This window comes from Botryllus schlosseri, chromosome 8 (assembly GCF_051294905.1).
Source record: "Botryllus schlosseri isolate E-star chromosome 8, Bs_hap1, whole genome shotgun sequence".
NCBI classification, from domain to species: Eukaryota; Metazoa; Chordata; class Ascidiacea; order Stolidobranchia; family Styelidae; genus Botryllus; species Botryllus schlosseri.
The window spans coordinates 145,517-169,542 of NC_137243.1; the positions used below are offsets into that span (position 1 = coordinate 145,517).

The following is a 24,026-nucleotide window of genomic DNA, read 5'->3' on the forward strand; positions in this document are numbered from 1 at the left end:
TGCCTTCACATCAATGCCATAACCTATTCATTCCTCGTTAATACATATCGCTGCCTTTTTACCTCAACCCTTTGACCTATATCCTTACTCAGGGATGTATACAATCTTGGCATCGCGGAAGATTATGTGATAATTAACTAACAGTGTGTCAATGTGACATGTCTGCTCATGATGCATGGTTTTGCAAAATCACTGGTTAGAGAATGTTAGAGGTTCAATTTCAAAAATGACGGGGCATGTGGCTAAGAGGTTGAAATAATGGAAATAGTAGTGAAGAGATGTGACAAAAAACTTGATAGCTATACAGTTCAAGCCATTTTCAGACTTCTTATATGGCTGGTTTATGATATTATCTTGCCTATCTTGGGGTGACAGCATAAACTTCATCGAGATAATTGGATTCAATTGGCCCTACACATTTCAGGGTTATCGTATTTTCAACAATATATCTCTTCAGTAGCCTACTTGTTCTCACTCAGCAATGCAGCGTCCTGCCGTATTCTATCACAAGCTGAGCAGTAAATACCGATTTATTTTCGTGGAATTTACGAAAAATAGCGATTTCAGTGAAGTTCAACAGAGCTCTCTCTACCTCCCTCTCGCCTGCAAACTAGCCAAGTGATCATAACACGACGCGCCCGGCTTTCAGCGTTCTTTGGATTGGTACTACTCTTACTGAAGTGCTTTTCAAAGTGATTCGAAATGGTTCTATTGAAAATGCTGTACGGCAAAATAAACGTTAGGTCCACGTTTGGCGCATAGTGACCATATTCCTCCCACAGCTGACACAGCTAAGTCTTTCATCAAAAGCCCTTATAAGGTGAATAGGTGACGTACTTAGTGCATGACGCATGGCCGCACGCTTACGACATCTCCCGATGATGGGAAGAGTGAAGAAATTTACAGTGGGCAGGACGAAAAAAGCGTGGGACAATATACACAGAAGTGGTCAGCGTTAATGCGCAAGTAGTACTGAAAGTACCGCCGTAAATTTTACCAATTGCAAGTAGAAGTAGAGATGTCCATGTCCAAGGCATGTCAAAACTACTGCAACCAAAAGAAGAAAATAAAGACATGAAAATTTCTCAAAGAAAGTATAATGTCAAAAGTTAAATTTGATCGATGGGTCGCATGCTTTTACCAGTCAATCGGAGGCGGTCACTTTCACATTTTCGAGGTGCATTTTGCAGCTAAAGCAAAGTGACTAATACCGTTACTAGTTAGGATTACCATACGTCCTCCATTACCATACGTCGTCCTTTTCGGGTTTTTGAAAATGTCCTCCGATGACGCCTAAATGTCCTCTTTTTTGAGAATTCTGGTTAAACATAGGTCAAAATTCGACCGATATGCCATAAAATAGCTCTGAACTAACGCCCAGGCGGGTATTTCGGGAGCTGAGCGAAGGTTGACCTTTTTTTGTGTCAACCACCTGCTAAAGTAGAAAGTGAAGGAAAAAACAGTATTTTGGCCGCCGATTCCAGAATATGGTAACCCTGCCACAACTAGATGCAATTTTCGAAAATATATTCAGTTCAGTTACTGTTTCTTTCATAGGAGTTTTGAATTCAGTTTGTCGCTAATAATCTTTTACTTTCGCCCAGTTGTCATGACAATTTCGCTCATAAAAGTGATGCATACATATCGCAAACCTACTTTCTACGATGCGATATCCAAAGTAAAAGTATTTTGCTTGTAATGTCTTAAGTAGAAAGTGGAACAATAGTCGGGTTACCAAATTTTGGAATCGGGAAATGAGGACACTTTGACCAAATCAGAAAAGTTGGTTGATCAAAACTGAGAACAGCGGATATCGCTATATTCGCTGAAAAATTTGTTGAGTTTACTAAAAAAAAGGTCGTCATCGTCGACATAACCACGAATTTCCCGCTCGAACGTCTGCCTTTGCTATTTAGCGTCATTTATGCCCATTTTCACTCGAATCTGTCCGTTATCCAAGCTGTAAGAGTGTAAATGCTGTAAAGGAGGACATTTAGGCGGCCTCGGAGGACATTTTCAAAAACCTGAAAAAGGAGGACAAATCTACCTAAAGGAAGACGCGGTAACCCTAAACCAGGGGTCGCCAACTCAAAATAGGTCGCGGGCCACTTTTCCAAATTCCTGGAGGCCGCGGGCCGCATGACATCAATATCGATATAAAAGTAGGCAACGCAGTTCAACAACCACGTCTGATAACTCTACGTTATTACAACGCTGTGCTTTCTAACATAGGCGACGGTTATAGTCACCACAAAAGAACTAATATTTTATTGAACAAACACAAATACAACAAAAAGTATCATGATCATCAATGTCATTATATTTTGGACTATGAGCTGTACACGATACCTGACAATGACAACTCTCTTTAGCCGCTAAAACAGGGGTGGCCAACATTTTTGTAATTCACGGCCGCATTTCGCGTACTCATGTAGCCTGCGGCCGCATACCGGTGGTTAGTCGTGATAAACTAGCTGGGGCCAAATACCCACGTTATCATTTCCATGTCCATTGCCGGTACACTTCGAACTAATCTATATGCACATATCGGCTTACTATGCGCACCAAATCGTTAGTAGTTATGTTGTAAAGAGCCACAGATAACCAATCTGTAGTCGCGCGAAGCGCGAAAAATTTTTCATGTTCATGAGTGAATTTCGTCAATAAATATTAGTATAGTTTCACATATTACTATAAAATATTTATCCTTTCTCGGCCAATGTGATCAGATTCCCAGATACAGCTGATGCAGGGGGTATCTGCGAAAACTTAGGGTTGTTATTACAAGTGTCGACAGCCGCATAATTTTCCTTCTACTGCTGCAGATTGGCCACCCATGGATTGAAGAATCAATATTGGGGTTAGCTATACACGGTAGGCCTACTTGCTAGACAACTATCTCCTCGTAAAGCATGGTCTTTTGGAGCGCCCGAAGTCGTTTTGCAGGCGTCTCGGTCTTGGCAGTGGTGGGCCATTGCACGTCAAGGCAATATGCCCATTCGTACCAGCAAATTCTTCATCCATGGAATGATATTACCATGCCGAAGCCGTATCAACTAGTGAGTAATAGTGATAGTGGGCACATAGAATGGCTCACTTTGTAAAACAACAACATTATGTTTCAACTGAAATCAATTTTAGCGTTTCAACATGATTTACTAAGCGTTTTTCTGAATTTTTTTCAAATCAGGTCGCGGGCCGCAAAATAGGACCTCGCGGGCCGCGTGTTGGAGACCCCTGCCTAAACAATAGGCATATTCCACTTAGGTCTACAAATTGTTGCAATTGTCTTCCATCGCAATGTAAGCTACATATAGTGTACGCAGATGAAAGGGGGAGCGAGTGGCGCAGTTGGTTAAACACTGCAGTCACGACACCAATGGTTGCTGGTTCGAGTCTCGGCTCTGCTAATTTCTATGTGTCGGAGGTTTATCTGGGCTCATCATCGCAGACCTCACTGCTCAAGCGGTGTCGTACGAAAAGCCGAGACGGATAAAGAGCAGTCGAGCTTTGAATAATCGATAGCAACAGATACTGAAGTGGACGCACGGAAGAGAAGAGAGAGTGAAAGATGGTGAATGCATGCGAGATTGGAAGTCGTCCGCGAAGCGTACAGAAGTGAAAAAGACCGATGAACTTTACAACATTTATGTGCTGGGCACAAATGACCAAACAGGCGATAAGTGCCAAATACTGTTCAATAAAAACAAAAACGCAGTTGAAGATGTCATCTTCGATGGTTTATGACGAATGTTTCCATTCTTTTATATGGAGTTGACACGGATCGGGCAGCAACCCAATTTTGGCTCGTATGGCATCTTACCTGTGATCAATGTTCGTCGTCTAACTACCATACACGATCAGGATGAAATACAAGAAAACGCATCGCTCAATCAAGTTAGCCTGACCTCAATTGTGGAACAGCGTGTCTCGCGAGCGTGTCCACTGTCCACATTCAAGTCGAATTACAAGCAATTTCTGTTGAATGAATACAGTCAACCCCATTACAGCCTATTAGGCTACCGGACACAATATGAGATATTCCATCGATCTCGCCTATCGGCACATGTCGCATTCATTTTATGTTATCCTTTTTTAAATCAAGTATACATGCCTCTTATTTACATCGCCTAGGTCCAGTTCGGTGTTTGAAGACTACCCCAAGTCGTTTCTTTCTAATAGTTGCTTCCATTTCATGACACTCCTGAAGTACGTGAGCAATAAAGTCGAGCACGCTGACGCCCGATACGTCAGGAGTCACGAAAACACCATAATCCTCATCAGACGTATTATTGCGACAACATCGGCACTCGCAGTCCACTGCGCGAGTGCGCGTGCTTCATCTCTTAGGCCAGTGGTTCCCAACCTTTTTCCACCCACGTACCATTTCGAGGTTTCATGCAGTGCTCGCGTACCACCTACATATGTTCCGCCATTTATGACGTCATAATCACGCATTTCAACTAATTATGCGAGGTGTAATAACAAATTCTATTAAACTATGCATTATCAGCCAGGGTTGGTGGGATGTACAGTACAGTCACTAGAAGAACAACATAACGGGATAGCAACAAACAACAAAGACAATTTATTTAATGTCATGGCTGCATTCGTTTATTTTTCACTAGCTGGACGATGCGTGGCATACGTTTGCTCACAGCGCATCGAAAGTCATGCATGGGCGCAACAAGTCGGTTTCGTTTCTTCGACTTGATATCAGGGATGAAAATCATTGCTCGCACTCCCACGCAGAAGTGAAATTAGCAGCTGGGGAATAGCGTGAGAAACTAGCGACGAGTACGACGAGGCCGTTCTAAGCCAGAAGTTTATTGAAGAACAATCTTTGTGTTTCGTCTTTGCTGTCTGGTCATCCTGGCTATCTATGGGCTCCTCTTGTTTCCCAGTCTCGACAGGCAGGTCGGCTGGATCAAGAAAGAATAGATTGGTCATGTAGGCACAACATGTCACAGTGGTGAGAAAAAAGACGTACCTCACGACGACGACGACGGTCTCGAAAAACTCAAAATCAACCCCGCCTGAACTAATAACTCCCTTCGGTCGAAAAAAAAAACAGAATGTACTCGCGTACCACCTGGAAGACCTTCGCGTACCACTAGTGGTACGCGTACCACAGGTTGGGAACCACTGTCTTAGGCTGACCAACACTGAGTAATTCGATTATTAGCCTAGCACGTCATAATAGTATGAGTGATGTGGAAAGTCGATCACAAAGAATATAACGCCAGTTATACACCACTGTACCAGTGTACCTGTTTTATTGCACTTTGTGACAACGCTGTGGCCGATCACCGCTTCACAAATATGAAATTTCCACTATCAAGCGTGGCTTAACTAAACATTTCTTTACAGCCAGACTGTTCAGAGTCAAGTGTACCTGTTTCATGCTGGTGTGATCAGACTAGATGACCTTCACGGTCTTATCGATCATTCCTATCTAATACCGAATACTGTGCACGCATATTTTCTGTACCACCATCACTGCCGTTTGTTATGTATTTTGGTTCGATGAAAATAAAGACTCTCTCTCTCTCTCTTTGTACTATAGGTTCGTTTGTTTCGATACGACCAATCGCAGTTCACAGCCCTCCACAGTGGAAAATAGGATCGAAACTGCAATGCTCGTTGATAACATAACTCTTAGTGGCCAGGAGCGTATCATTTCAGTCTCGATATAATCATATCTCGATTCAGATTCGAGAACTCAAACCACCATGCTCAGTCCTATTTATAGCATTGACTGTAGAACTACTTCGGCAATCGCTGTGTCACTTCACTGAGCTGTAATTCGGCAACGCCAATTCACAAATCCCTACCCGCCCCCGAAATCTCCCAAACGAAACAAGTGAACAAGACGTCCGGTGTGCTGAAATTTATTTGGTCTACTCTTCATTACAACAAGGCTACGAAATGAGACAGCTTGAAAGATCGTTTCCATGCAAGAATTATTTCAAACCCACGAAGAAAAAGGTCCCGGGCCTTTGAGCCGGCGACGGTGAAAATACAAGCGACATTTCCGTAGAAATTCACAGGGCGCTCGGAGCTTATTAAGATTTTTTCGAACCTAATCGGTAAAATGTGAGCGAATTTTACAGCATTATCGTACAACGAAATGAAAGCGACTTTTAGGCCGAATTTAGTAAATTGGAATCGAGGACTACGCAATTTGCATGATGTGCGACCCCACAATGATGCGAGTTCTTGATCGGAGAAGAAAGTCCAATTGACAAAGAACTAAAAGCGAATGCATTTGCCAAAAATTACCGCCCGCAGCATACTTAAAATATTTACTCTATACAGAAACGCGATTTCAGACTGCGTCGAAATAAATAAAAATTGACCGGAACCGCACACGAAAACGAGTCGAAAATAACAGTAGCAGCTTTGCGACGACCTTGCATTCATGATTCACAATTGCCGTATTTTCGGGGGAGATTGTAACGAGAAAACGCGAACAAGAAAGGGTATAACGCTAAGCAACACGAGCAATTTTTTTTTCATTTTTTTCGGTAAAAACACAAATGAATCGAAGAAAATCGAGTATTTTAGAGTCGTCTAGAAAACTAGCAGCGTAGTACTCAAGTTTTCTGGAAGAGCTCCCGAACGGCGGGCAGTGTCCGGATGACAAGAAACGAGTTTTCGAAAGTACACGATAAAAGCGATAAGAGGCAGTCAACCACGGCGTAAGGCATCGTTACAAAATAGTCTAGTATGAAAAATTGGCAGAGATTCAATATACAATAGAATAGTGTATTCATATTGAAATAAAGCAGACTATTTCGTTATGAGCATGCTATTCAGTTGTATTTTTAAAAGTGGCAGTTTTTTAAAAATGGCTAGTGGAATTTTGACAAGGCTACTATTTTGAATCCCAGTCGCGCGTTACAATTCACAGCATGACCTCGCAAACGTCTGTGGGCGTGTTGCCGTCTCCTCGGTCTCCGTCGTCGGCGGCGCGCGCGTACCGTCCAGACGACGTGTCGTACTTGTTCAGAGCGCTGTTGTTGTTGGTCGAGTCGTTGCCGTGCCGTTGATTTTGAGTCGCGTTCGGCTGAGTCGCGAGATTGGCGTGCAGCGTGCTCTCGATCAGCTCCGTGCATTCACGCAAAAGTTCCTGGTAACAAAAAAAAGGAAAATAAATCAAACAGAATATCAAAAGTCGGGAATGTGACTAGAATGGAGTTTTGGACGCCCGAATTCGAAAAAACTTGGTAATTGATTGAATCATTCTAATACTGATCTAATTTGGAAAAAATGTAGCTATAATTCTCAGTCAAGTTGGAAAAAGTTGCGCAGCTATCGTTCGAAAATGTCGGCAATGCTGACATCACGATGTCAGAGGAGGTCGATGCGCAATGTCGGCACTCCGCTCGTGAGTCATCCAATCGACATTCGTCGTCGAGTGTTATGCCGCCAATGTTTACGCGACCGGCCATTGTTTCGAAGCAGCAGATCAAACAGCGATTAGAGGTCGTGACTCACTTCCGTTCTCAATCGCGGGACGGGGACCTCCCGGTTGCCATGACAATCTACCGGGTTTGGAGCGAGTACGGCCTCTAATCCTAATCAGAAACTAATCCTCTGACTCTGACCCTAATCTAACCCCGAATGCCGTACATCACAATTCGCGCTGTGTCTTTCACAATAATGGTAGTTATTACATTTCAAATGCCGAATTCGCCAAGTGGCGATTTCACAATTCACGATTGCGTTCATTGAACCATTCATTTTCCAACTTATTAATACAATATGGATGCATCGTTGCAGTGACAACAATAGTTATTATTATATTTTTAATGCCGAATTCACCAAATGCCGTAAACACAGTTCATAATTCAGTGAATCATCGAATTTATTAATATAATATTTATGCATATCTTTCATAATAACAATTCTAACGCCAATTCACTAAGTGCAATAAATCACAATATCACAATTTCGAATCCAATAATGCAATTTTGATGCACGTCTCTCGCAACGATATCAAGACTTTGGTAGCATTCACACCTTATTTAAAGTCCACTTGCAAACGAATACGACTTTATTCGTCATAATAATATGAATTGTTAGCTGTTACATTGCAAGTGCCGAATTCACAGTTCACGCTGATATTATCGAATTTACTAATAGCTTTCAAAATAGTAATAATTACTACATTTCTAATGCGAAATTACTAAGTGCCGAATTTATGAAGTGCTGCATATCACAATTCACGTTGATATTTAGTGAAACATTGATCCTCGAATTCATTAATATACTATTGATGCATAGGCTAAACAGTAATACTATATATTACATTTCTAATGCCAAATTCACGAAGTGCTGTATATCACAGTTCACGCTCGCAAATTGATGAACACAATATTGATGAATCGCTGATAACAGTTATTGCATTCCTAACGCCAAATTCAGCAAGACCAAGAATGAATAGACTTACAATATCCACGTTCGTGATCTCGCACAGTTTCCCGATGAGGCGATGTCTCGAAATTCCGGGGCAGGGAGTCTGCAGGCCGCTGACAGCCGCCCCGACCGTTCCGGCCGCAATCGTGGACGGAGAAAACATCAGAAACTTGTGGTCTGCAAAAGAGTCCGTGTGTATGGACCGGTGCTGCAAATCCTTGGCTTCGCTGAGTCAGTCTCACGGGTTAACCGGAGGTCATGACACGCACCAGTGACCAGACTCATGCAGAAGTCCCACTCATTAGAAGGAAATATTCATCATCATTTTGTTCTGGAGGCACAGAAGTTCAACATGAATATATTATTCAACAGTTCGTTTTGTGCTCCAGCATTCTATAGTACATAGTTACATACGTAGTGTAGTGTGGGATATTGTTTATTTTTTCTAACTATGCCAGGGATGGGCAAACTACGGCTCGCAACACCGTTTTGAGCGACAGGCGAAATCTCAAGAAGCGTAAGAAAAGTATTGATAAATTGCGTACTAAAAATCCAATTGCCATTAACTGCTATACATCACAAAGAGTCAAAGCGGAAATGACTTTTTCGGATCAGGGGTGTGATATTAGAATGGCCACTCCACCAAGTTTATTAATTTTAGTACGCACTTGGAAAACGAGATTTGTGCGTGTGTTAGGTAGATTCGTTCTTTGTATGTGTAAACGAAGTACCGTATTTATATCATCTATATATTGTAGAAGCGTATTTGAAGATAACATGGTTAAGATGCTATCAACATTGTGAGTACTGAACTTGTGAATCAAAAGTAGAATCAGCAAATCTATGATCAGATCGCTACTCACAGATTGAAATTTCCATTCTATCCAAGAATCGGGACAACCGTTTTCCATCCCGAGTTTTCACAACTTGGTTATTGACGTCGACCAGCTTATAAAATTTCGCCATTGTTTCTGACGCGTGTAAGATATCATTGAATCAATGTTTGCTTGAAATATCCCCATGTCCTCAATATATAACCAAATACCAGCGTCGCGTCTTGACTAATAATCCGAATTTGATACAGTTCAGCACACGAATGGATCCATACGTTGAATGCGGCCCCGGGCTAAAAAGTTTGCCCAGCCCTGGACTAAGCGAAATTGTGGGGTTCGCCGACGAGGCTGGTAGATTAGCGTAAGGGTTCATCAGGCCAGAAATGGTTACCGTAAGAGCCACCGGTATAGTCCCACGACACCAATCCAGTAACCGTTGTGAACTTGTGTGTCTCTGTTATGCTCACAACTTGTTTTTCTTTTGCCATAATACATTCGCTGATCGTTTTTTTGGATCGTTTATACCTCACGCGCGCAGTACCGGTACTGTGTGGTGTGTATAGTATGTGTATGCACTGCAGACTAGATGACTCGAATTTTCATGTTGGTGATGTGATAAGATTGTTGATACACAATGCCCTTTCCTATTCTCTAGTTGCTAACGATTATTACCCTTGACTAGTGTCAGCCGAAAGTAATCGGGCTCGTATCAATATCAATATATATATATCTCGATTGTATGGTGAACTTATGTACTTCTGATAGTATCTTCCAGAAGGAAATAATTATTTGCCAACAATCGTTTTCAATATGAATTTATTAATATTCAATATGACATGATTGCATAATTCTCCATTCGGTTTTTGACTTTAACTCTGTTTTACGCCCGTTATCGTGTAGAATTATCATGATTAGCCAACATGTGCTCTACCACTGTGCAATATCAGTGATCATTGTATAGTTGTCAATGATTTTGCTTGGATGCGGTATATCACTCTTTTTAAATAAAATTTTACACCAGCAGTTAAAAATACCCAAGTTGTACGAGTTGGTAGACGTTTATTACGAAAGCTGCATTAAAATTCCGTTAACGAAAATCAGTCATCGGAAATAATAGACTTTCGTCCGACCACACGCGACACAATGGTCGCGCTTGAGCGCGCGTCGATTCATCTCGAAGCGTGGGAAAGAAGGCTCCGATTCGCCCGTTCGATTTTCGAGAATTCTGAACCTTTTCAGAAAACTCTCCCGGCCCGACATTGGAAAAGTCACAATGCCTCCAAACAGGATTCTATTCAAAGGGAATCTTTTGGGGCACAGAACTTCATATACATTTGAATAATATCTCTAATATATAGTAGATCAAAGGGTCTATTCAACATGCATTAATCTGTCTAAAAACCGAATCGCGGGTTTGCATAGTAAAGAAATTAGTTTTCATTGCCATAAACCGGGATTTGCTTAATCGTGAAGAATTTGTTTCACAGCGAATTACGTTAAACGCAAAGTAACATCAATGCTGAAAAATTCCGCGTATCACTGGCAATTTCAATACCGACACTAGACCAATTGCACGCCGTGACACAATGGGCTACTTCATGTGGTCTTTAACGGCAATTTCTCTCGTCAAAATGACGCAGACATATCTAAAATCGACTTTCTATTTTACAGAATGATAACTATAAGATCAGGTAGTTTGGTCGAAAAAATTTTCAAGTATATAGAAACATTCAACATTCTGGTGGTCATGTTTACATATTGAATATTCTATAGTAATAAAATGCAAGCGGCGTACTCTATTCAGCATAGGCAGGGAGTCGCCACATATCTGCATGACAGAAATGTCCTAGACATATACTCATACATTTTAACATATTTCAGGTTTATGTCTACCCTTCCGGCTTTCATATATTTATGTAATAAATATTTTATCAGAATTATATAGTAAAGACTCCATCCAACGAACCTACCGAATAAAATATTGATAATGCCGCTACATACCTGTATAGCAAAGATGGATGAAAGTGTTCGCGTGTTTGCGGGCAGTACGGCGTTCTTCCTCGACGACATCAAGTCGATGCAAGATCTGGTCTACGAAATCTACGGCCGTCACTGACAGAACGTCCCATTTCAGATGGAAAAGCACGAGCAGTTCGAAGTCCTGGAAAGTATCGCGTCGGTCAAGGCGCGTTTTACGGCTCTATGACGAATGAAACGTGTCGTTTTGTGGGTGTCGTTACATCGAATTATATATTCGTGTTGAAATGGAAGACTTTCGGCTGACACAAGGGTAATCGTCATTCATCAGTAACTAGTATAGAATGGAAGACAACATTGTATACGACATGGTTGGTGACAGGATCGTTAATATACAATGTTCTTTCCAATTCTCTACTAGACGAGCGTCAGCCGAAAATATCCCGGTTATTTCAATATCAATATATCGTCGCAGTGGAATCAAAGTGACTTATGTCCAGTTTTTCAATTTTGAAGGTCCATTTTTAAAACTCGAAAAAAATCAAGTTTTTAAAAAATTTTCAATATTTTTTGGCCATATCTTGGCCATGGTTATGTCTGTTTCATTATGTCAACGTTAATCAGGCCTACTATATGGCTGAAAGAAGAAGAAAACTTTACGTAAAGTCATATTTATCAAAATGTGTAAATTGGACATAAGTCACTTTACTTTGATTCCACTGCGACGATATTATTCGATTGTATATTGAAGTTCTGTGCCTCGAAGAGTCTGTTCAGACTGCATTTCATGATTGTGGTGATTATCATTTCCTCCTCATCATTACTTGTGTTGATTACGCGCTTCTTAATCGCCTTTATGCTGGATTTTTGTTGTTTTAGTAATTTAGTAATTTCTATTGCAATGGTCATTTGACATCGGGACGATATTGTTCATCATTGCGATTCCCGAGCTGTCTAATAGTAGCCCACGAAATCCCCAGTCGCTGTAGGCTTTTTGCAAAACGCGTGCGTTACGGCCGCTCGACAAATTGTGATGACTCTATATTTTCAATTTCATGTAAACAGATCAGGTAGAGGGCCCGCAAAGTGCCAAATTTAGCCCGTCGCTGTTCATTATTTTTGCAGAACTTCAACCTTCTGCTCGAGCAGATGGACCGCGGGCCGCTGAAAAGGCATTTGGAGCGCGCACAGATCGCCTGCAGCTATTGCTCCTTAACGAGGGGCCAGGTGCGAGGCAAGCGATTTCGGGGCCTCGGGCGACTCGACCGCGCGAGAGTGTGACATCACAAATGTATTCACAGTGTGCGGCAAAGAAACACCACGCCGGCTAAATACTGATATTACAGAATAGTTTATGAAGAGCTCCAAGATACAATTGAATAATATATTCGTTGTATAGCGTAGTGATAGTCTACTTGCTACTATAATTTAGCAGAGTCGCATTCCAACCGAATGAGCGTACGGCACGTCAATTGCTAACAGAATAGGATAGTCACATTACTACCAAGCCCTCAAGATTACCGGATCACGATCTAATTCTAACATATCGACATACGCCACTTCGTTTTCACCGCTATTCCTTTTCTGTTAACACGTATTATCGAGTGCACATACGGTCCTGGAGATATTCTTGGTGGTACAGAACTTCGGCATATAAATGAACCATATATTCGTATGTTCTTTGCAATTCTCTACCGCCCCTGCCGCCCGAAAATAGTAGGGTTTATTTCGTTATGGACATATTATTCAATTGCAGACTAAAATACTACTCCAAGTCGCTTCGAAACCCTGCTATAGCAAGGTTGCGGTAAGACTTGTGCAAACTACCAGTCAAGTCGGTTGACGGCCGACTAACAACTAGTTTGTAGAGTAGTTCTATTTCTAGTGGTGAATTGTTATTCTAATCGAATTTGTGGTTCTCCTGAGAACGATACAGCATTCAGGAGAGATGTGTCGTGCGCAACGAGCCAAGCTTGCCGCGCAGACATTTGATATTTTCATGCTTACGAGAAACGACTCAGGCTTGATATGAAGTGAACTGCATTCAATTTCAAAGTTTTTGGAAAGTCACTCATTCTAATTTTAACCTGATTTGGAAAAAAGTGTAGCTACGAATACGATTCTGATTAAATTTGAAAAAAAAACGTGTAGCTATAACTCTATTTCCAACACAATGCCTGTCTGGGATCATACGAGTGGGCGCGGTCCAACACTCGGGTGTCACCACGTCCCGTTTCCGTTGTGACGTAGGCACCGAACCGCGCGTTCTAGCAAATAGACGCGATCGATATCGCCACAAAACATTCCATTCGATGCCGTAATAACGCTTGACGTGCCTTCAAGCAGAAAAGGAATTAACCCTCTGCGCGTGAACGCTCGGGAAAGCGGCGACAAGCGCCGGGTGACCTTCAGAAGGTTAAGATCCTGTCTATCGCCTACATTTCACCCCCACCTCGTCGCGGTGTGACGAATGGACGCGTGGGATAAACGGAATGGCATTTCGAACGCTTTGTAGCGATCGAATATGAACTGGACAACAACAAAACGTTGTGCTTTTCAAAATGAGATTGAAATTTGAATGATTGCTACACTAGTTTTCCAAATCAAATTATAATTCGTGAAAACGTGGAATCGAATTACATTCCGAAAAAGGAACAAAAAATCGAGTTCACTTCATCTCAAACCAGATTTCATTCACACAAGCACGAGATGGTTCCATTTTTTCAATTTAGATTATAATTAGAACGACTCCACTCGCATAAACTTGGATATCGTATTTCACTTTATATCAAATAAGCATGAAAATGGGAAAGGTGAGTACCGCGAGCTCAGCCTATATGTGGTCTTTTCAGGAAAATCGAAAATTAGATTAGAATGAATGCATGATAGAAGCATTTGAACTACACTTAGACGCATCTCGCTCTAATTAGAAATGTATAGTTTTCCCAGTCAGAATTAGAAATACAATGTATATATATAATGCACAACATTTTTTCGAATTACTTTCAATCTGAATAGATTATTGAATTGTAAATTATAACGAGAGCAGAGAACATGGCAGTGCGCGATCGAATAGTACATTCACATTGATATAAACACTACTTCTGTACCTCAAAGAGTCTCTTCACAAAATAGATTAGAATTGGAACACCGGCATTTCGCTCTGATTACAATTATCTGGTCGACTAAGTTTGGCTGAATTGTCGCATTCCTAAGTTCCCGCGATTTCGCGAACGCTCTCTATGACAGCGCTGTGGACGCGTTGTGACGCAGCTGCCGTCAAAGAGAGACGAATCGTGTTCCGAACGCAAAGCAAACATTCCAGAGCCGAGTCATCGCGGAGCAATCCGGGGTTGAACCGAGTTCAGACTGTGGAGTGGGCGGTTCGACTTTACAGTATTCAGAACTATAACCTACCAATAGATGCTAACAATTTCTAGTAGCTTCGTAAATATGGCAAACAATTAAATAACAAGAAGAAATGATACAACGTAGTATGAAGTTCTGCACCTCCAAGAAGCACCTCAAATACGGCAACTTTTAACTCAACGCAAAATTTATTCAATTCTTCCTTCAACTGATGCTACCAACGCGCTGATTCCAAAAATATAAATCATCATCCCGAAGTGCGGTTACAAGTCGAATATCGGCATCTTGCCGAACAATTGGAGAACTACAATAACCGATTGATATTGAAGTAAACCCGAATATTCTCATCTGTCAGGGCCTCGGGGGTAATCGCCAGCAACTAGTCGAGAAATGAAATGAGCGAAATACATCAACAATCGTATTTATATGTAATGTTTAGTTCAGTTTTTTATTAAAGATTTCATTTAATCAATACAACGCAAGGTTGCGACACAATACAATTCTCTGTTAGTTGCTGACGATTATTCCCTACCGAAAATATTCAGGTTCAGTTCAATATGAATACTATTCAATTGTATACCGGTATTGAAATTCCGTATCTTCGAGACTATCTTCAAATGACATCTCTACTTTAACTCACCAGCAGTTCTTGGTGCGTGATGGAATAGTCTGTGTAAATGACTAGCTTGTGGGCCGTCAACGGGATCGTCTCTTTCACTTTGGAAGCCACGAGCATGCACGCGGAACCTAGCAGCTGAAGTTGACCGCGGCCGATATCGCGCAGGCCCAAGAAGCGATCCAGGTAGTTCATGGCCAGCGGGAACACGTCGTCTTCGCATCGCTGTTCCTCGCATACCTGTCAGTTTATTGTTGGTCAATTTATCCTTGGAAAAACACCCACAGGATTGCGATACAATGAAAAAATAGAAAGTTGCCGAAACGACTCAGAACATGCTGTTCACCGGATATGGATAACGAAATAAGGATGGACAAAATGATTCGAGCAATCTGAATCGAGTGTTAATTGTAATGGTTCCAGTGCTAGTTTTGTGCTAAATTGATAACCGCCTTGCCGCTGAGAGGTAATTTATCAGCGAAGATTATAGTTTCGATACCATTTTCCACTGTGGAAACCTTTAAACCTCGATTGGTCGTATCGCAGCATACGAACACGTAGTACAAAGCTACGGACGTCACTGGAAATGATATTTATGTGAAGCCCAGAACAGTGACGCAAAGTTTAATGAGATCGGCATGGTTGCCCCATTCCAACATTCCAAATACTGTTATGATGAAAATTTGTTCAAAAAGTCACATCGAGATGGAAAATCAAGTTCGAATCCAACAATAACAAGAATGCTGCGTGAAAATTGGGATTGATTTGAAATTTCCGATCGAGTCCAAATTCAGCTCACAATAATCTGAAATCCGCGTCCGATTTAAATCGTCAAAATCATCAAGTTCGGTTTTCTCAAATCCAAATCCCGAAATAATCCGGCGTGACGTAACGACAGCATGCAGTCGAGCAGGCGCCCAGCGACCGCGCAAATCAGCTGATAAATAGCGGTTGTTTGGCCGTAATTAAAAGGTCGACGCGGAACCACTTGATTCTCTCGAGTGTGAGAACACGATCAAAAATGCACGAACGTAATTGTTGGGAAACAATCCTTCCGTTCGACGACACAGTCGTGTCACCATCGCGCATGTGTGGTAAAACGGCTAGGTGAATCAGCCATGTTGAATTCGGCGAGAGTTTGATTCGAAATTTAGTGAATTATGCGAGTTGAATTGAATCAAGTTGAATAGAGCACAATAGCAGAATGCCGACAATCTAATTCTAATCTAAGTTGTCCAATGTTTTTTTTTGCTCTAATTTTAATTGTAATTGGATTTGTGAAGTTTTTCTATGGTCTTATTTTAATTATAATCTAATTTCCGATTTTCCTGTCGTTAAAGAAATTCACAATTCACAATGTATATTCGTAACTCATATTCATTGAGACTAACATTTTCGAATTTATTCATAATGCTGACGATTTGTTCACTTTCGTCTACGTTCGTAATAGAAAGGTTATTTATAATTAAATCTAACTAGGCAAGATTTATCAAATCGTTATATAAAGCGTCAACGAACGTCAGTAGCTGTTATTTTGCGTCGCCTAGTTACTCGTCAATAATACGTGGTTTCTTGCCAACGTTTGATGCATTCTGGTTTGGAGCCTGGACATTTTGTGAATTCGCTGGAAAATTGCTTGAATTACGAGGATTATTGCCAGTAGATAAGCCATCAAATAGAATTGTGCGCCGAGAAATCGGCACACAATATAGATGCATCATTGCCGTCAATCTATAATCACATTTCTAATGCCGAATTCACCAAGTGCCGTACATCACAACCCACGCTCATATGTTTAGTGAAAACTTCATTTTCAAATTCTTAATAAAATAATATTGCATCGATTTCATAATAACAATAGTTATTTCTTTTCTAATGCCGAATTCACCAAGTGCCGTACATCACAACCCACGCTCATATGTTTAGTGAAAACTTCATTTTCAAATTCTTAATAAAATAATATTGCATCGATTTCATAATAACAATAGTTATTTCTTTTCTAACGTCGAATTCAAGAAGTGCTGTACATCACAACTCATGTTGCTATCAAGTGGAACATTCATTTTCAAAGATACTAATACAATATTGATGCATCGCTGTCACAATAATAATACCGTAGATCATAATTCTTATGCAGAATTGCCGTAGATCACAACACACGTAGATATTCAGTAAAACGTTCATTTTCGAGTTCATTACTACAATATCGATGCACATCTTTCATATTAGTAATTGTGCGAACATTTCGAGCGCCGAACTCAGTGGCAACAAAACAAAGCTGGAAACGGGCTGGCGATGAAGTCGCGTTTCCTGTCGCGCTGAAAAAGCCCGCGAACGAGTCGGAAGCCCCGCGCTGAACCGAAACGCTCTCCTATCGTTTGCATAGAAGATGGCGGATGTTTATAACGACAGTAACCCGACTCCAACGTTGCAACTCGGTAAAACATATGCTCATCGCGCCGCCTACCTCGAGCATCCACGTAGCCACCACCCTTCTCATGTAGGGCTTCACGTCTTTTTGGACGCATTCGAAATAGGTAGTGCTCGGCAAATATCGCTCTTCTTGACGCAGTAGATTTTGCAAAACTCGTGGGTCTTTTACGAGGACCGGGTCGCGTTTGGCCCTCTTTATTCCCTCGATCGGAGACTCGGAACATTCCAAACTCATGGTGGCGACTGCTGGGGGGGGGGGGGGGGCGGTGGTTTTAGCGGGAGCTTATGATCAGTGTGCAATTGTACTCTCCGAACTTGTGATTCTTCTAGGACGCGATACTAAAACCACCTTGAACGGGTTTTAGTGGAACGTCATAACGACGTCGTCACGGCGCATTGGAGTATGAAGGACTGGCAGATGATAGTTGTCGGAGCTATTTGCCTATGACTAAAACAAAAATAATGTTTAGCAAACATCTGTTTCCATACATAACAGACTCTGATGTGCACCACTTCAATGCAAAACTGATGAATATATCCAATATCCATATTGAATTATACCCGGGTCCCGAATAGTTTAGTTTCGGCGGACACTCGTCCGACTAGACTTCAAAAGATGTGACAGTAACCAGAACTAACTATTTCCATTCGGAATATTCTCTTGGAGGTCCAGAACTTCAACATATAATAGACTCGTGATCTCGTATTGAAATAAACAGAATATTTTCGGCCAGCACTCGTAGAGAATGGAAAAGAACTTTGCACATCAGCAATCGATTTCCCTTTCACGAACGACTTCGATAAGTTTGTTAAGTTCTATTTGTGAATTTGCGAAAAACTCTGCAAATCCTAAACAGCTTTTCGCCAGCCTCGGGCGCAGATCGGATGTATGACAGGATATGACGTCACCGCGGCACAGCCGAAGTCTCAGATCGTAAAAGAAAACGGTCGCTCGTGACGTAGCGCGGAAGAATTTCGCAGCAAGGCCTGTTTCGCCCTCAGGTGCGTTTTAAACGAAATCAGATTTCAAAGAGAGGCCGTTTTTAGCTATCGCGCAATGACGTCACACTGACTACAGTTTAGAATTGGCCTGGATCCTTCCCTGAATGACACTTTCAAGATATTGTTAGCAATGATGTGCAGGTTAGTCTAGCCTGGATCGCCAAACCGATGTATTTGTATTAACGGCGTTGCTTATTCATGTCGCTATTTGAATACGCCCTCGAACGCGATGGATATGTCGCCATTCTACCAGGAAAGCGTCTATCATCACGAAGCAGCCTAGGATCGGATTACGGCCATTGACTCACGGCCGCCCATTCAACTGCAAGGATGTCCGCATGCAACTGAAGCTCGTTTCATCTCGTCACATTCTGCCCGTCTGTGGGTAAAATGATTCGAGTATTACTTCTAATGGTTTGAGTCCGGCGGCGGAGGTTGCTTTTTTCGGGTGCCGAAATGACACGCTCCTCGCCACTAAGAGTTGACGAGAATCATGGTTTCGGCACCATTTTACGTGGTGGAGGGCTGTAAACCTTGATTGGTTGTATCGGCGCATACGAAACGTGTCGCACAAAGCTACGAACGTTACTGTGATATCTGTGATGTCATCATCAACTAATATCATTATCGCAAAGTGCAATGAAATAGGTATGGTCAAAAAAGACTATCTTCGACAACAACAACTGGCATTATATGATTTGAAGTCGCGTAAAGGGTATTTCTTTGAAACGAAATTCATACCGCTGCGACGTCCTAATTCGCGCTACTCGAATCTCACAGGCACTCGATTTTGCCAAGGCCTACTTGTTTGCAGTCTAATTGTAAAACCCACCAATACTAGATTGCCAATAATGGTCGACTGCCGTTCTTTTGTCTCAAGCGGCACTTATCCTTCGAAATTCGAGCCGCTATTAATTGACGGCGAGCAGTTCGTTAAAAGGCCGTGAGTGGCGCGCTACGAAGCGCAATTTTCGGGCGATCCCTAAGTAAACAGAACGTGGCGGTCTGTGACACAGCAATAAAAAATGACTGCTGAACGTGTCGCGTCATAATCAACACAAGTTCCAACTTTTACGGTGCCCATTATTCGACTCGTTGCATTTATTAGCCCGGGAATTTGCGAGTTTGACCCGCAGACGAAAACTACTACGCGAGCGATAAAATCCCAATCTGTTGGGTGCAGAGGGTTAACCATCTTTGAAGTGAAGTCAAACAAGTCCGGGATTTGTTCAGTGCGAGTCGCGACTTCCGAAATAGCGGCAGTGTTCTCCATGAACTAGCACTGGTCCAAGGTGAGCATTACAGCTCGAAGACACTCTATATAGGTACTGAACTACAGTGTGCAACTGAATAGTGTTAGAAAAATTGAGTGTTTTCGGCTGACACTCGTCAGCAACTAGCAGAGAATTGCATCATATATTGGAGTTCTGTACCCCAAAAATGCTCTCCAAATACTAAGATAATTGAAAAGAACATTGCATATCGATGTAAGGATTTCGGGGCGAAATTTGCTCTAAGCGAGCGTCCTTAGTTGGCTACACGTAGACGATGCCTAGTTACGTCAAACAGCGTGGTTTTTTTCAGGCGTGAACAGGCGTGCTTCGTAAAGATCATTGGTACAGCGGGCAATCGACGACCGGTGCTTTGCTGACGTAATTATTTCCGCACCTCCTAAAATAGAACTAAACCGCCTGCGCGAGTTAGGAATTGCAACTGCATTCCGGAGTCATGTCCCAAACAAACCATATTTTCACGCGTAATTACGGATTTTACGTCCGCCAAAAAGTCGCCAAGTCAGTTCTTCTGGGAAATTCTGCATCCAAAGCTACAGTATCGAATACTGGATGACGTCAACCGCTACATCGGCAATATTGATCATTTCCGAGTCATAATTGTGTACAGTTAAATTTCCGATATTGATTATACGCGCCCGATTTCCTTTTGACCCAAATCCTCAGACGAGTCCTCGAAACAAGAGCGATCGCTACATGACGTCATGGTTCTGGGTGTTCTACGATACGTTTCGTTGAAGTTCTGTACCTCCAAGAAGTTCCACAAATACTCTTGAAACATTTACGAGGAAAAGTCAGACTACTGGCCCCCCAACTATCATATCAAGTCCAGTTTATCATACATGCTATTCCATTGAATTCCAGTCAAAATCCTGGCACCTATACCAAGATACGTATCGTGTAAACCACAATTATGTGTGACGTTGTACTGCAATGTTTGATGTCCAATGTCCATCAATACGGTCGGTCTGAGACCAGAATTAATGTCTTTAGAGGTAGGGTGATAAATGCATCGACACACTGTGGCAATAATAATCTTTTGTCAAGAAGTATTCGACCGAAATTGAATCAAACAAGCTATCGGAAGCTAGCCCGTGATTGTAGTTTCACGAAGACGACGGTATTCAAATTATGGGTTGCGATAAGCACGACACAGGACTGCTCGAGTGCTTCAAAAATAGTCGCAATGACTGCGCTGTACCTTCAACAACGCACCGTAAATCACGACAAATCTTAACAAAGACATAAACTTGTATCTTACCAGAGGCTGAATTTGCTAATACTGCGCACAATTTCATGCGACTAGATATCTGAAGACACTCTTTTACGTACAGAACTTCAAACACTATATTCATATTGAATTAAACCCGAATATTTCGGTCGACACAGCCCGATATCTGCGACCTTTCAAGCATGCCGGTGTACAAAAGCAAGTAACCTAGTCATACTGGTAGAGCCTAAGGCTACACTGACCTATGAAAACTGAATTTCTGACAACGTCCTCTTGCACAAAAGTATAGTATGAAGCCGTGGCAAAAGCCCTGCCTGATATTATACACCTGAACTTTATAGCATCGCGCTGTATACAGTTCGAACGGACTTGAACTGGTCTTGAGCAAGGTAGCTTTCACATCTTACTTGCTGAAAGACCGAACCGCGTGCAAACCGAAGAGCTGCGAGCCTCGTGTGAGCCCGAAGCTATTTTTTCACAACAGACTCTCTCGCTTATTGTTTGTGACGCGAGAAAGATAACTCTACAAACTACCTAAGAGTAGGAGTTGAAAGTTTTTGACGGGTCCACCCACACGCAATGGAAATATGTTTTGCGTTAGACTTGCAGTTCATCAAGTCCGACTCGCCTTTGCAAAATCATAGCTCAGTATCACAGTGGCTCTTCGAAGCTGTTGCGTCGAGTCTGCGAGGCGCTTCGTCTGTCAATGGGTTAACGATAATCAGCTGATATCCTATATTTGTTTTTAAGGACTCCTCCTGTCAGCTGGGAGAGAAGAGATCATACAAGAAACAGCGGCGCTCTCCATCCCAACAAAAGAAACGCAAATGAAAGCCGTTCGAATATCACATTCCTGCGGCGACGACTCTCTTCTGTTCTCGTGCGAACGCGCGAACGCCGGCTTTGATGTAGTCACATTCAGAAATCGTTTAAAGTATTTTTTGTCGTCAACCACTTCATTTATCGAGTGAGAAGTTCAATGCTTGACTGACACGCTTATCCGACCGTTGGCTGGCGCGATCGCGACTGCGGGCGTGGACATTGACTTGCAAATCTGGATTCTGGTCAGCAAGCACAGATCCGCTTAGTTGATTCATAAAAGCGAAGCGGATGACAACAGAGCTTTACAGACACGGAAAAGAAATGACAATACATTAGAGACCACTATCAACTGAACATCTGTGAACTGGGATGGAGACAAGGCGGGATTTTAAAGACTGCTCTCCTTGCTTATCGAACGGCGACTATCCTAATGCGGTAATGCCCCTCGAGGATGCCGAGATTGTGTATTCAGTGAATTGGTTGGCTGTTAAATTATGTTTCACGCGGACTCAGTTATCGGATTCAGTTCTAGTGCGGTGTCCACTCATTCTTATAGTGACATTGAATATAAGCATGGGCTCCCTCGTGCAGCCACAACATGTTTCTCACTATTCGTTAAATGAGACACTGTCGTTGAGTCAATTTTATGACATCACTTCCTCGTATCCTCAGCCATAAAACTGCTCTTAAACAGTGAAGCTCCCTGCGGATCAGAAAGTTTCAATGTAGTCCGCAAATTCCAGACATATCGATCTTGAGACAACAGTGATAACTTGAGTATCCATTTCTTTTCGTATAGAAATTCTCACAGACAGCCAGTCAAAGTCTTGTCATGTCCAAGACAGGCGAGCGGCCCACGCCAAATACTACTGTCTGACCACACACCATAGCGCCACCGGGCGTTTGTCTAACGGCTGTCCAAATCACGTGAAGATGGTGTCACATGGAATATAGATAACTATAGGCTTACCATACGTCCTCTTTTAAGAGGATTTGTCCTCTTTTTTGACTTTTTTGAAAGTGTCCTCGGAGGACGCCCTTTTGTCCTCTTTTTTGAGATTTTGTCCTCTTTTTTGAAAATTTTGGTCAGATTTAGAGGAAATTGCGAGTGATATGCCGCAAATTAGCACAGAAGTTAAGCTCCGGCGGGTATTTCGGAGTTAAAAACGGTGATTTTAGCTCTGAGCGAAAAGATTACCTTTTTTTTAGTCATCCACCTGGCAATGTTGAGAGAAAAACGGTATTTTGAGCTCTGAGCGGAAGTGATGACTTTTTTTTTAGTCAACCGATCACGAAGTGGGAAAAATTTACCGGTTTTTGAGAATTCTTCTCCGGTTTTGCATGTCTGAACTTTATGAAAAAGTGTCCTCTTTTTAGATTTCCAAAATATGGTAAGCCTAGATAACTAACCTACGTAGGTTATTCGTTCAGTCAACTCCAAGAGGACAAGAACTCAATGATTCTCACTAAAATGTAATAAAAACTAACTACATGCCTCCACACAGGGCCATAACAGTCAGGGTTTAATTGTGTCTACAATATTGGTGATTGCATTATTGCTATTAATTTTCCATCCTATCTCAGTTCACGTGATCGAATTGAATTGTAAACTAAAGGAGTTGGTTACTTGGATGGTTGTGCGTCCGGCTTCTCGATCGGTAGGTCGTGGGTTCGATCCCCGGCCGGGTCAGAGACCAAAGACTCGAAAACTGGTATCCGCGGCTATCCTGCTAGGCGCTCAGCGATCACGGATAGCATGGAGGAGAAAATCCGGGGGTACGACTAGATGACCTTACTATAAGGCCGTATCGCATCTCCGTCATCAAAGCATCTCGATGGTGCATGCGAAAAAGAATACCCTATCTCTCTCTCTCTAGCGTGATGAACTTTTTGAAGTTGAAGGAAATCTTCCACATGATAGGCCTACTCTACAACAGTGCTCTTCATCCTGTGTGACGGTTCGCACTTGTGCGAATGAAATATAGTTCAGGGCGAATGACAATGATACGAATGCTGCTAATGAAAATCCG

At 42.1% G+C, this 24,026-nt stretch overlaps 1 protein-coding gene across 1 annotated transcript; it reads right to left on the minus strand.

Annotated features, from left to right (window-relative positions):
- Positions 1–5,875: 5,875 nt before the first annotated feature.
- On the minus strand, positions 5,876–18,141 carry LOC145444613 (G1/S-specific cyclin-D2-like). The gene is made up of 5 exons (XM_080322630.1): positions 17,684–18,141; positions 15,241–15,456; positions 11,256–11,415; positions 8,456–8,598; positions 5,876–7,132 (listed from the first exon to the last, which is right to left on the minus strand). The coding sequence occupies exons 1-5, from the start codon at positions 17,882–17,884 to the stop codon at positions 6,908–6,910; spliced, it is 945 nt and encodes a 314-aa protein (XP_080178756.1). The 5' UTR covers positions 17,885–18,141; the 3' UTR covers positions 5,876–6,907.
- Between the last annotated feature and the right edge of the window lie 5,885 nt (positions 18,142–24,026).